General features: G+C 33.1%; 1 protein-coding gene across 1 annotated transcript; it reads right to left on the reverse strand.

Moving 5' to 3' along the window:
* Window positions 1-451: 451 nt before the first annotated feature.
* On the reverse strand, window positions 452-13373 carry LOC126884476 (dynactin subunit 5). The gene is made up of 5 exons (XM_050650417.1): window positions 13317-13373; window positions 11906-12033; window positions 11658-11845; window positions 9099-9210; window positions 452-743 (listed from the first exon to the last, which is right to left on the reverse strand). The coding sequence occupies exons 2-5, from the start codon at window positions 11951-11953 to the stop codon at window positions 543-545; spliced, it is 549 nt and encodes a 182-aa protein (XP_050506374.1). The 5' UTR covers window positions 11954-12033; window positions 13317-13373; the 3' UTR covers window positions 452-542.
* Window positions 13374-13384: the final 11 nt, after the last annotated feature.

Consider the following 13384-nt stretch of genomic DNA (forward strand, 5'->3'; position numbering starts at 1 on the left):
AGCAATCTGATTTTTGCATGAGAGTTTAATCTCTGTTCGGAGAGTTTAAGTCTGTTCTGTCGGACAAAATACATGTGCCGTTTTCGTGGTCTGACCGTTCCAAATTTTTAACCTGTTCCACAATTAAAACTTCCCCTGTTCCAGTGTTCCCATATATCAAAGTTTGTCCGACTAGACACCCTTAAGCTATTAACAAATTTTCAGCTTGCTATTAATCAACTTTTTTTTCATACGCGGGATCCAGACCTATTATGAAACCGAGAGTAAAGGGTTTAATTTTAGTTTTGTATACTGGCAAGTTTGCGGGAGGGTGTTAATTTATTTTATTTGTGTTATTTTATTTTAAAAACAATGCTTTTCTTCTTTGATCTTTGAAAATTTGTTTTTGGGTTTTTTTATCTGAATGGCTCAATTTTTACACATACTATGACAAGTATTTTAAATAAACAAGTTTCACATAAAAAAATTTACTGTAAATATTTTAGCATATAAATAATAAATATAACGAGCACATACAAAAAGCTTTTATAAAACTTCATAAATTAAATTAATTTTGTAGGTTGAAAATGCTGATAGTAACTTCTAGTAAAATCGACCATCAAATCAGCTTGGCATTCAGGTAAATCTCCAATATAGGCACCTGGAGAGCCTCCATATCTTGAAAATGGTGGTATAACAGTTTCTGGTGCCAGGACAGTATTATCTTCAATAACACAACAATCTTTTAAGATACATCTTCTGCCCTATAATTAAGAATATACTCCTATTACTGGGTTTGCACTCGATAGTATTTAAACAATTTACAAAAACTAAGATAAACATCTAGTGTAAGATAAGAGAAACAAATCATTAAGTTATTTAATAATTCGTAATAGCTTTAAAATGTAAAAGTTGCAAAATGAATTGCAAGCTTTATACCAATATCGGAAAGAATTATGCTACTACAAATGATGACAACACATGGGAAATTAAAACATTATTCAGATTTATGCGCTAACCGCCGATAAAACAGGGGAAGAAATTGAAAAATTCTACGATAACCTTAAAAAACCCTACAAAATACAACATCTAGAGATAATAATCTTGCGGTAATGAACACTTTGTTCAAACTGCCTAAATGACTCCTTTACACTTGGAAATCGTCAGCTGACAAGGTCAATAAAATCGTTAGAAATCCAATTGACTATATTTTAATAAACCACCGATACCGAAACGCAATCCAATCGGTCAAAGCGTACCTAGGTGCGGACGTAACGTCAGACCATAATCCTCTTGTAGCTAAATTCCAAATTCACTTAAAACGATACAAAAAAATGCACAACAGTGAGAAACAGTGAGAAAGAAAGTAGATTGGATGACAGAAGAAATCTTGGAAATGATGGAGGACAGAAGAAGGCAAAAGAATATGAACATAACTCAGTATCAACAGTTGCATCATCAAATAAGAAGGAAAATAAGAGAAGCAAAAGAGACTTAGTTTGCTGGAAAATGCGAAGAAATAGAAGACTTACAAAACAAATACAATAACTTCAATTTTCATAAGAAAGTTACAGAATTAGCTGGGGTAGCAAAACAAAAAACCTTAAGCATACTATCAGAAAAACAAGGAACTATTCCATGACCAAGGACAGGAAAATAGATATGAATACAGAGCTACCATAGCCAAGATGTTTGCTCAGTACTTTGCTGCAGTGTATAGTGAGGACGAATGTCCTATTCCAAATAGTGCAAGGGCTAACACTAGTTTCAATATTACTGGTTGTGACTTATCTATTTCAGAGGTATATACCAAATTATCCCAGTTAAACATAAATAAGGGTCCAGGGCCTGATGGAATCCCACCAAAGTTACTGAAATACTGTAGTTTTAATCTTGCTCGTCCCTTATTCTTTATTTTTTAAAAATCATTACAAACGAGTGAATTCCCTCCCGTTTGGAAAGTTAGTTTTATATCACCGATATTCAAGAATGGCGATAGAAGCAGGGTTCAAAGCTACAGACCTATTAGTATCCTTAATACTATACCTAAACTGTTCGAGAGTTTAATATGTGACAAAAGTAAGCCTACTATACAAAATGTAATCAATGAACAACAGTATGGTTTTGTTATGGGGAGATCAACTGAAATGAACTTGTTAAATTATACCTCCTTCTTAAATGAAGCATTGGAAAGCAAACAACAGGTAGATGCGATTTATACAGATTTTTCCAAGGCATTCGATAGGGTCAACCATACGTTATTGTTACATAAGATCGAACAGTTAGGTTTCTCTGATCCTCTGCTTAGTTGGATTCGAAATTATCTATTAGATAAAAGGCAGATAGTTCGTATTAAGAATTATTTCTCTAATGAAATTATAGTTAAATCGGGGGTACCTAAAGGCTCCCACTTAGGGCCTATCCTTTTTAATTTATTTATAAATGACATAAATAAAAGTTTCAATTTTGCTCAATTTCTTCTATTTGCTGATGACCTTAAATTATTTCACATAATTACCTCTGATTTGGATCGCTACAATTTGCAATCAGATCTTAATGGTCTTGTGGAATGGTGCTCACTTAATGGTATGGACTTAAATGCAAACAAATGCCATGCTGCAAATTTTACTAAACTGAGAAACTCTGAGAATAATTCTTACTATATACGGGACACTAGGTTACAATTAGTTGACTCAGTTATAGATCTGGGTGTTATTCTTGACACTAACTTGAATTTCAACCTACACATTAATAGCATGGTTTCTAAGTCATTAAAGATGCTTGGCTTTGTTAAAAGATGTAGCCATGAGTTTACGACTGGTTGTTCTTTAAAACTTCTTTATTGTTCTTTGGTTAGACCACATTTAGATTATGCATAATGTTTTTGGTCACCTCAATATAATCGTCACATTAATAAAATCGAACAAGTTCAGCGTAAATTCTTACGTTATTATGCTTATAAGATGCATCTCACTGGTCAAAGTTATGAGTCTTTACTGCAAATTATTGGACTTGACTCATTACAGAGTCGTCGTCAACATAAAGATCTTTGCTTCTTATATAACTTAATTCATTGGTCATAAATTCTGTATCATCATCATCATCATTGGCTCGACAGCCCTTTCTGGGTCTTGGCCTGTTCCAGGATTCTTCTCCACTCTGATCTGTTTCGTGCTTTTTTTCTCCAGTTTTTTATTTTTAAGGTTTTTATATCATTTTCTATTTGTTCTAAATATCTCAGCTTCGGTCTTCCTCTTGTTCTTTTTCCTACTGGCATCTGTTTGAATATTTTGTTTGGTATTTCGCCTTCTTCCATTCTTTCTACATGTCCCATCCAACGCAGCCGTCCTATTTTAATGAATGTTATGATATCTGGATCCTGGTATATTTCGTATAGTTCAAAGTTGTACCTTCTTCGCCAAATTCCATTTTCTTTTGTGCCCTTATATATGTGTCGCAAGATTTTTCTTTCAAAGGTGGCTAGCAATGTTTCCTCTCTTTTAGTGAGTGTCCAGGTTTCTGAGCCGTATGTGAGTACCGGTCTTATTAGGGTTTTGTATATTTGGCATTTTGTTTTCCTTGCGACGTTGTCTGATCTTATTTGCCGAATTAAGCCATGATAACTTTTATTGGCAATAAATATTCGCCTCTTCACTTCCTCTGCTACGTTATTATCAGATGTGACTAGGGATCCCAAGTATGTAAAGTTTTTTACCCCCTCAATGTTGTATTCTCCTATTGTTATATTTTGTGGCTGCCTTATTTCTGTGTTTTTACTTACCTGCATATATTTTGTTTTGTTCTGGTTGATTTTCAGGCCACTATCTTGTGCAGCTCGTTCTATTTGATTGAATGCCTCTATCATTTCTCTTCTTGATCTTGCGATTATGTCAACATCATCTGCAAATGCTAGTATTTGCACGCTTTTATTAATTATTGTTCCTCGAGTATTGACTGTTGTGTCCCTCATTATTTTCTCGAGTACAATGTTGAACAGGATGCATGATAGAGCGTCTCCCTGGCGTAGTCCCTTTTTCACATCTATTGTTTCCGTTAGTTCGTTTTGTATCCGGATTTTACTTTCTACTTTTAGAGATTCTTTTATCAGTTCTATTAGTTGTGTTGGTATATTAAATTCTTTCATTGCTTTTATTAAGAATTCTCGGTTTATATTGTCATATGCGCTTTCGAAGTCTATGAAGAGATGATGTGTGTCGATGTTATGTTCACTTGTTTTTTCAAGGATCTGTCGCAGAACAAATATCTGGTCTATTGTTGACTTCTGTCTACAGAAGCCACTTTGATACCTGCCAACTATTTTTTCAGCGTGTGGTCTAAGCCTTTCATAAATGACGTTGGACATTATTTTGTATGCTGCATTCAGCAGCGTGATTCCACGGTAGTTTCCACATTCTAACTGATTCCCTTTTTTATGTAATGGTACAATAATACCACTATTCCACTCCGCTGGTAGCTGTTTATTTGACCATATCTTTGTTATCAATACATGTATTGTTTTCTGTAGTGCGTCTCCTCCTTCCTTCAGTAATTCCGATGCTACTTGATCCGATCCCGGTGATTTATTGTTCTTTAATTTGTCTACTGCTGTTCTAATCTCGGCTATTGCATAAATTCTGTATCTCACTCTTAAATAAAATTGGTCTATGTGTACCTTCAAGAACCACCCGTTCTGTGACCACCTTCCACGAGGTCATTAACCGTACAAACTAGGGCTCAAGTTCATATCTCTGTAAAACTATTAAATTGGCAAACACATTATCTCCACATATTGATTTCTTTATGAACGACTTTAATGTTCTAATTTCAATGTTCTAATTTCAAGACTGATTTGTCAATTACTGTTATTGTCTTTGTTCTAAGATAAGTTGTATTTGTCAATTGCAAAATGTTTTACGATATTTAGATTTTATTACTTTATATTATAGGACTAGCTCTCAATTGTTAAATGAGAGCAAGTAATTTTATTTTTTTTAATTTTATTTTATTTTTTTGTAATTTTATTTTTTTATTATTGTTTATTATGTATTTACCAATTTTGTAACTACTAGATGCACTATACTGATGCACATCAACCGAACTGTTTAGAGCAGCAGCATCTAAGATTAGAATAGCCATGATGATTGCCAACCTCCGTCGCGGGGATGGCACGTGAAGAGGAATAATTACTAGATCTTATTTTAAATTGTTTTTCTAATTTGAGTGGCATTTTAATTGTATCATGTACTAATGGACTTCGGTCCGTCAATAAATAATAAATAAATAATCAGAGTAAAGGCGACCCGAAATAACAAAGTCAGAAGTTATGCATGCAGTAAATTCTATGAAAAATAATAAAGCTGCTGGTCCAGATGAAATACCATATTACGTAGGTACATTCTTCTTTTTTTTTGTCAAATATTTTTTTGACACCCTGTATAAATAATTATGTAAATGTTTATAGTACTTAAATATTTGACAAATAAGTTGTAGGGTTTTTTCATCTACTTTCAAAATTTGATCTTTTCTTGCCTAAAAGCCCCGGTTTTGGGCCAGCTGACACATTTGTTAATAAGCTTTGGAACACCTAACTAAATAAAAAAAACAGCTATGCTAAAATGCTCCGGTCAAATTTGACACTACCTCCCGGGTTATCATAAAATATTGATAAAATGTGATATCTGAATCCTAGGTTTTAGCCCACGCAGAACTTTTTATGAAGAATAACTTTTTTTCATAAAATTAATAATATGTAAAAAAGTTTTCTGTATGGTTCCAACTTAGTGGGATATATTGTATATTTTTCGTGTTTTTATCCTTTTTTTAATGTTATGCTACAATCTAACTTTACGTTATCGCATGACAAAATGCTATATACAAAGGATCCTACTACATGGCATGGAAGCCTGGATGCTGACATTTAGCTCGTTACGACGACTGACAAACTTAAGATGCGGATATTCCGCCGCATTCTAAAAATTCCATAAACTGGCCATCATAGAAATGAAGAAGTTATAAGGCTTAGTTATTATGAATAGAGATCGCGAACTTGTAGAAATTATTTAAAAACGGAAAACATCTTATCTTCGACATACAGTGATGAGCGCGCTAATAACCGGCAAAATAACGCAAAAGATGGAAAACATATTAAGTTATGAGATAAAGAGAAATGAAACTAGTAGATTTGGGAAATTTAGCGATAAAAACGTATAAATTTACATTCTATTTATTGGTTCCCACCTTTAGAAGTATCAAAGGAGTATGTCTACTAAAACTGTCACTGTCACAGTGGCAGTTGCCAAACTTGTAACATAGGTCTAAAGGCGGGAAAAATAAATGTAATATACATTTATAGGTTCTTATCGCTAAACTTCCCACCTCTACTAGTTTCATTTCTTTTTATCTCAAGTATATTCGGAAACGAGATAAAACTTCTGGAGATATCTCCAAACTCTAATAAGAAAAGTACAGGAAAGAGATGAATTTGCAGAAGTTATAGCCAACCTCCATTAGAGTCGGCACTTAAAGAAGATGATAACATTTTAAGATATAAGAGGATCTTTCAAAGGTAGCAAGCTAAAACATTAAGAAATATGTAGAACTCGAAACTAACCAGAATGTTGGTTTTTTTTATAAATAAAAAAATCAAAAAGGGTAGTCTTCAAACCGATTTCAAATCAAAAATCATAAACTAAATCGATTACGTATTAAGCCGGCCACTCGCGGTACTGCAGTGTCGTTCGACAAAATCGTCGATGGCAATAATTCTGCAGTATGTACTGCAGCAGACAGGCCAGTCTCTCTGTGGTAAAATTGTACGATTTCGTTGGATGCACGGTCACACACGATCAAAATTTTTTCCAAATTAGTCGAATTCGACAAAATTGAACGAAGTCACAATATCGTGAGTGATCTGTTTTGGTTGAAACAGATGTTCAAAAATGTGTTACAAAAATAAGAACATATATGAAACCGAAAGAAATATTTTAAACGCTCAGGAATCCACAGAAAAAAAAGCATAAGACAAACAAACAAGTTAGGCTGTTGTCAAAAATGAACAAATTAAATACAAAAATTCAGTAATAATACTACAATCACAATAAAGATGCACTAGAAATAAACAAACCAATACACTTGAATGTTACGAGGAGCTCTCCCAAATCATAATTTACAATGTATATGCATTGTGAATCCCAAATCATGATTTACAAAGTTTATACATTGTAAATCATGATTCAAAGACAATCAAGACAAAGTGGATGGCAGTTGGAAATATTAATATAGATCAAGGAGTGCTTTCTCTTGATGGAGAGGGGATAGAACAGGTAAATCATTTCAAGTACCTTGGCAGTTGGTTAAATGTAAATTGTAACTCTGATGACGAGATAATAACTAGGATCGAAATATCACGGAAGGCTTTTATGACCTGGACCAGTTTTATGTAACAGAAACCTGTCGATGAATATTACAAAGAAGGTCCTGAAATGTTATGTGTGGTCTATCCTATTGTACGGTTGTGAGACATGGACATTAAAAACCACAATGCTAAACAAATTAGAAGCATTCGAATTGTGGTGCTATTGACGAATCCTAAAGATATCGTGGGTTTCGTACACTTCCAATGAAGATGTTCTTCAAATGATGAATTCAGAATGTCTGCTCATAAGCATCATAAAGAAGAGAAAACAGAATACTTCAGCCATACAATTCGAGGACCTATATACCATCTGCTTCGCCTTATAATACAAGGAAAATGGAGGGAAAGAGATGGATTGGTCGAAAAAACCTTCATGGCTGCATAATATTAGACAATGGTGTGGCTGCACAATAGAATAATTATTTCGCACAGCAGCTGATAGAGAGAGGTTTCAGGAAATTGTAAACATGATGACGACCAACGTCTGAATACAGACACGGCACCTAAAAAAGAAGAAATCATGATTAGGGAGTGCTTCTCGTATCATTCAATGTGTCTTGGTTTGTTTATTTCTAGTGCATCTTTATTGTGATTTTAGTATAGATTATTAATTTGATCATCACAAGAAACAAAGATATTGAAGAATCATGGATGGGATTAAAAATAATCATGACCTAGGCAGCACAAACTAGTGATAGAAACATAAATGAATATAAGGTGTGGTTTAATGAAGAATATAAGACAGAATCAGAAAAACGAAGTAAATTGAGGTTGAGGATGACAAAGAAAAAAACATGGGATGTAGAAAGAAAATATGCCAAAAGAAAATGAACTTTAAGCAAATTAAACTAAACTAAAGTCCATAGAAATCAGCCCACTTTAAACTTTAGACTTAAACTATATTTTAGTATAACTATAAAAAATACAACAATACTTAAAAACAAGAGTGTTTGGCCAGTGCATACTCACAATTCTCACATACGTATGCCAAACATGGACCTTGACCAAAGCAAACATGGATAAAATAATGATGACACAAAGAGCCATGGAGAGAGCAATGTTAGGAATAAAATTCAAAGACAAAAAGAAAAATAACTGGATAAGAAATAAAACAAAAGTCAAAGACGGAGGACAACATAGCCAGGCTAAAATGGAGTTTCGCAGGTCATAACCCCAGAAAAACGGACAATAGGTGGAATACCACGATACAACAATGGAGACTATGGAATGGAAAGAGAGCAAGAGGACGAATCCAGATGACATTGGAAGATGTCATTAGAAAGATAGGAGAAATACACTGAAAACAAAAAGCACAAAACATAAGCGAATGGAGGAAACTGGGGGAAGTCTATGTTCAAATTTGGACGAATTAAAGGGCAAAAGAAGAAGAAAAAAAATGAAAATACTGTGGTACAAATGTATGTGTGTGTGCACAAAAAAATTTGATTACAAAATATAGAAGTGATGGATTAAACCTTTACTTGATGGAAGGTCATTTTATCTAAAAATAAAAAACTGAAAATGTCTGTTGTTTATTACAAAATTTATTGCAAATTAATGTCACAACTGTTTCGGAAGAGTGCCTTTCTAAAGTGATGTGTTTTTACTCTATGTCTACACTTTATCTGAATAAATTTGGGAGGGGGGGAGTATTATTAGACAAAATATAGATCTACATAATCTCATAATCTAATGGAATACTTACTATTACACAGTTTTTACCAATATAAACATAATTTCCTACAGTAGCTGCATTTACAAGAGATTTTTCTCCTATATAAACATGATCTCCTATTGACAATGGAAAAAATGCTACCCTAAAAATATACAGATACTTAGTAAATCAAAAGTTTATAATATAGTAGATATAGCTTGTATATCAAGTGTTTAATAAGTTGTGACTCGCTGAGTGGTAATCACCAATGCAAATAAAAATGAAAGATAGTTTATATTTCAATTCGTTCAGAGATGACCACCATGCTCTTACTTACATTTTACTGTTGTTCTGAAGCTATTTCCTTGTGGTATTTTTATAATATTCTATTTATAATGGGAAATAAGCCACAATTTTATCAAAAAAAAGCAACATTTTTGTTTATTTTATTAGTATTTTGTATTTTGACGAAACCCGATTTGGGCTTCGAAACGCTAATAAAATCTTTTTTTTGATAAAATTGTGGCTTATTTCCCATTATAAATAGTTGATTACATTTTACCCTTAAGACATTGGAGGACACGCTTCACATGTAGACCTGTCTTTATATGCAGCAAATGTCTGCATATGCAGTTGTGTCTATGAATGTGTTAAGGATCACTGGAAAGGCTCTATGGTCTGCTCTGAACGAAAAGAAAAATAAGCTGTACAACATCTACTTAAAACAGTTTGAAGCTTTAGATCCAAAGAAGACTTTTACTGGAACTAAGTTCTGGTAAAACAACCCAGTGGCGGCTCGTCAGGGTCGGCAGTGCCGACCCACACATTTATGGACCCATTATAGATTTTTTAAATATTTAATTTAATCGGAGTTGATGATATTCGTTTCTGTGAAATAAAAAATATATCTGTGAGATAATACAGACTAAATTTTATTCATTGTTTTTAAAAGACTTCGATCCCGATACGTTAGTTAAGTGATCCCTGTGCGCTGTGCGTAAGAGACTTTTCAAATTAATGATCCTATAGCCATGCACCCGCACCCGATTGCGATTGTGTGAATTCTTATTATAAAGCCCGGCACGGCATGCCGTCCCCAGATCGAGGATTTGCTATATAATAAGAAGCTATGGAATATTAGCCGATAGGCAACCAATTATACATTCTCCATACTTATTTGAATGCAAAGTACGGCAGCGGGTACCTCTGCTGAGGCCAAGCGGTGATCTGCAAACGGCAGAAACTCACGTACGTAGCAACGTATTGCCTTGCTGGTGCGCCCGGGATAATTATGAAATAGGTAAGTAGTTTTACGTCGTTTAATTATTATTATTGATATTGTAATTCTTCTAAGTTGTTAGGAATTACCATTTAGGGGACAGGATGTATCGAAGCATTCGTTAAATCAAGTTAATTATAGAGAACAAATAAAATTGTTTAACAAATACGATCTGGAATTTTCTAATTTATTTTCTGACTCGAAGAATATACCGGCGTACCTAAAACAGCACAGAATGAAAGAATCAATTAGTAGTTACATTTTGATCCTTTTCGGTAGAAGTAGACGAAACTACTGATAGAGGTAACATGTCATTCACAAGTATCAATAATTGTTCTTCGATACACATTACGTCTAAATTTATGAGAGGTTGTTAGGTTTTCAGACGTGAGTAGAAGCCATAAGACATAATATATTTTTGCGGTTTTAATTTAAAGGATAGATTAAATTTTTTGATATCAAAAATAAATTGGTAAGGCAAATTTATGACTGTCTTGATGTCCAGTGAATTGTATGGTCTCCGGACAAAAGTTAAAACAATTGCACCAGGCAAAACTATTATTTACTCACTGTTATAAGTCATTGACCTCTTTGACTATTCAAAATTTAAAAGTTACGCCAAAGAATTTTCAAAATATCTATTAGACAACAGTTCAGACAATCTATTAGAACAGTTTTATATTCTGATCCAAATATTTTCGGAAGGTGGGATAAGTTACAGACTATGTATAATTTTATATACTGCGATTCATTAGGTACAACAAACTGTTCCCGAAATTATTAAATTATTGTGCTCAAATGTGGGCAAATTCTGTCTCAAATGAACGGGATTTTTCTTGTCTCAAAAGAGTCAAAACGTATTGTCGAAACACCATGAAACAGGAGAGAATGTCAAACTTGTCTCAAATGTCGATAGAAAAAAACTTTTAAAATCCCTTCAAAACAATAATAAATTTTACAATTACATACATTATAACCCATTTTGCTACTTCGAAACAACATAGACTAGAGTTAATTTATAAACAGGTATAGTTTGTAAATTTATAGGAAAAAAAACAAAAAAAAATAAATAAAAAAAAAACAAAAACCAAAGATCTCCTATGAAATTGAAGCCTTTGGAGACAAAACCTTGCCGACCCTGTCCCTAAAGCCAAGAGCCGCCACTGAAACAACCTGAATTCATGCTTTCTAAAAATAAGTAAACAATAATTTACCTACTCAATGGAATTTGACAGTACTTGGAGAGGTAATTCACATTAGTTCTGCTAAGATATAATATGAGAATGATTTGACTCACCTATAAAATGATATATACATAATATTTTACTCACCCCTTACTGAACTTTTTGTATGGAGGTCTAAGAACTGCTTCTTTACTGATAATGCAGTACCTTCCTGTTTTAACATTTGCTAAATCGCCCCTAATTATTGCATCGGACTGAACAATTACTTTTCCCTGTAAAACTATGTTTTGGGACCCACATAATACAGTTTGGCGACACACCTTGTTACCTGAAGCCTAAAATTATAACCAATACAAATTTATACAATAATATACTATGCAAATATTTCTAGTTACCGTTTCTACATATTCTCCTTTGTCATAATTGATATCTCTTAGTTCCATGTTGCTCTAGTACAAGTTTCAATATTAAATATTTACAAAATTATTAAATTAAATAAGGAAATTTATGATTTCGAATATAAACATCCATAGATATATAATACTCTAGATTGCGCCTTACGATCTTAAAATGGGTGACGGTTGCGACAGAGATAAATGAGCCTATTTGGTCGGTAGTCTCTTTCTAATTCAAGGGGAGTATCGACGACGTCACTATCCTACTCTGTCGTCGAGTATTTTAGATGGTTTGACAGTTCGAGCGGATGGCGACGAGAACTGGTCGTTTGTCTTCGGACGTGGATAATCCTGGTTCGAATCCCATACCAATCTTTACTTTTTTTATTTTTTATTTAATCAATATTGCGTTTATTAGATATTATTACATCTCTAAAGTAAATATATGCAAAGAAATATATAACAAATAAGAAAAACTGTGTAGGTACCTATAGATTTTTAAAAATATAAAAGCCAATGTTATTTTTTTTAATAAGTTAATTGTAGAATAGTATAAAGTAATTGTTAAAAATATTCGTAAAAAATTACCAATAATTAATATCAACATAATGTACCATCGATTTATTAATTGAATCGGTCATTTCAAAAACAACATGAGTCACATATTCCTAATTTTACAGAAGAGCACAGAAAACTAAGTATATAGTCGAAAGATGGATGAAATGGATGACATCAAAATTCAGAGTTATATTGTAGTTTTGTTCCTAATGTTTTTACTGGACTGGTATCGTTTTTGCACACAACTTTTATCTTAAAGGAGTCTATTCCTCTCAAAAAGTTAGTTTCTGAAAATTGTGGACTTTGCTGTTTTTGAAATGACCGATTCAATTATAAGTAATTAGACATTATTTTTATTTATGAAACTATTGTTACAATTTTTTAAAAAAGTAGAAGCAAAACAAACATTCACATCATTCGAATAAGGACGAATTTATATTAACGAATGACTTTTATTTTACTATGCAGTTCGCAAATTATGTATTCCAATATTAACTTACTATACATACATTTATTATCTGCTAGATTTACGTAGGTCCATTTTTCAGATGTAAAAATATCTAATAAACGCAATATTGATTAAATAAAAATAAAAAAAGTAAAGTTGCTATGGGATTCGAACCACGATTATCCACGTCCGAAGACCAAAGACCATTTCCCGTCACCACCCGCTCCAACTGTCAACACATATTACTCGATAAAGTGGGATATTCACGTCGTCGATATTCCCCTTAAATTAAAAAGAGACTACCGACCAAATAGGCTCATTTATCTCTGTCGCAATCGTCACCCATTTTAAGATCGCAGGGCGCAATCTAGAGTATTATATATCTATGTAAACATCAATGATGTTACATCATAACCTTAATTCAGTTAATTCCTGACGTTTGTAAAGTGTCATTTGTCATTTGATTTGGTGAC

The sequence above is a fragment of the Diabrotica virgifera genome, chromosome 5, assembly GCF_917563875.1.
Source record: "Diabrotica virgifera virgifera chromosome 5, PGI_DIABVI_V3a".
Classification (NCBI taxonomy): Eukaryota; Metazoa; Arthropoda; class Insecta; order Coleoptera; family Chrysomelidae; genus Diabrotica; species Diabrotica virgifera.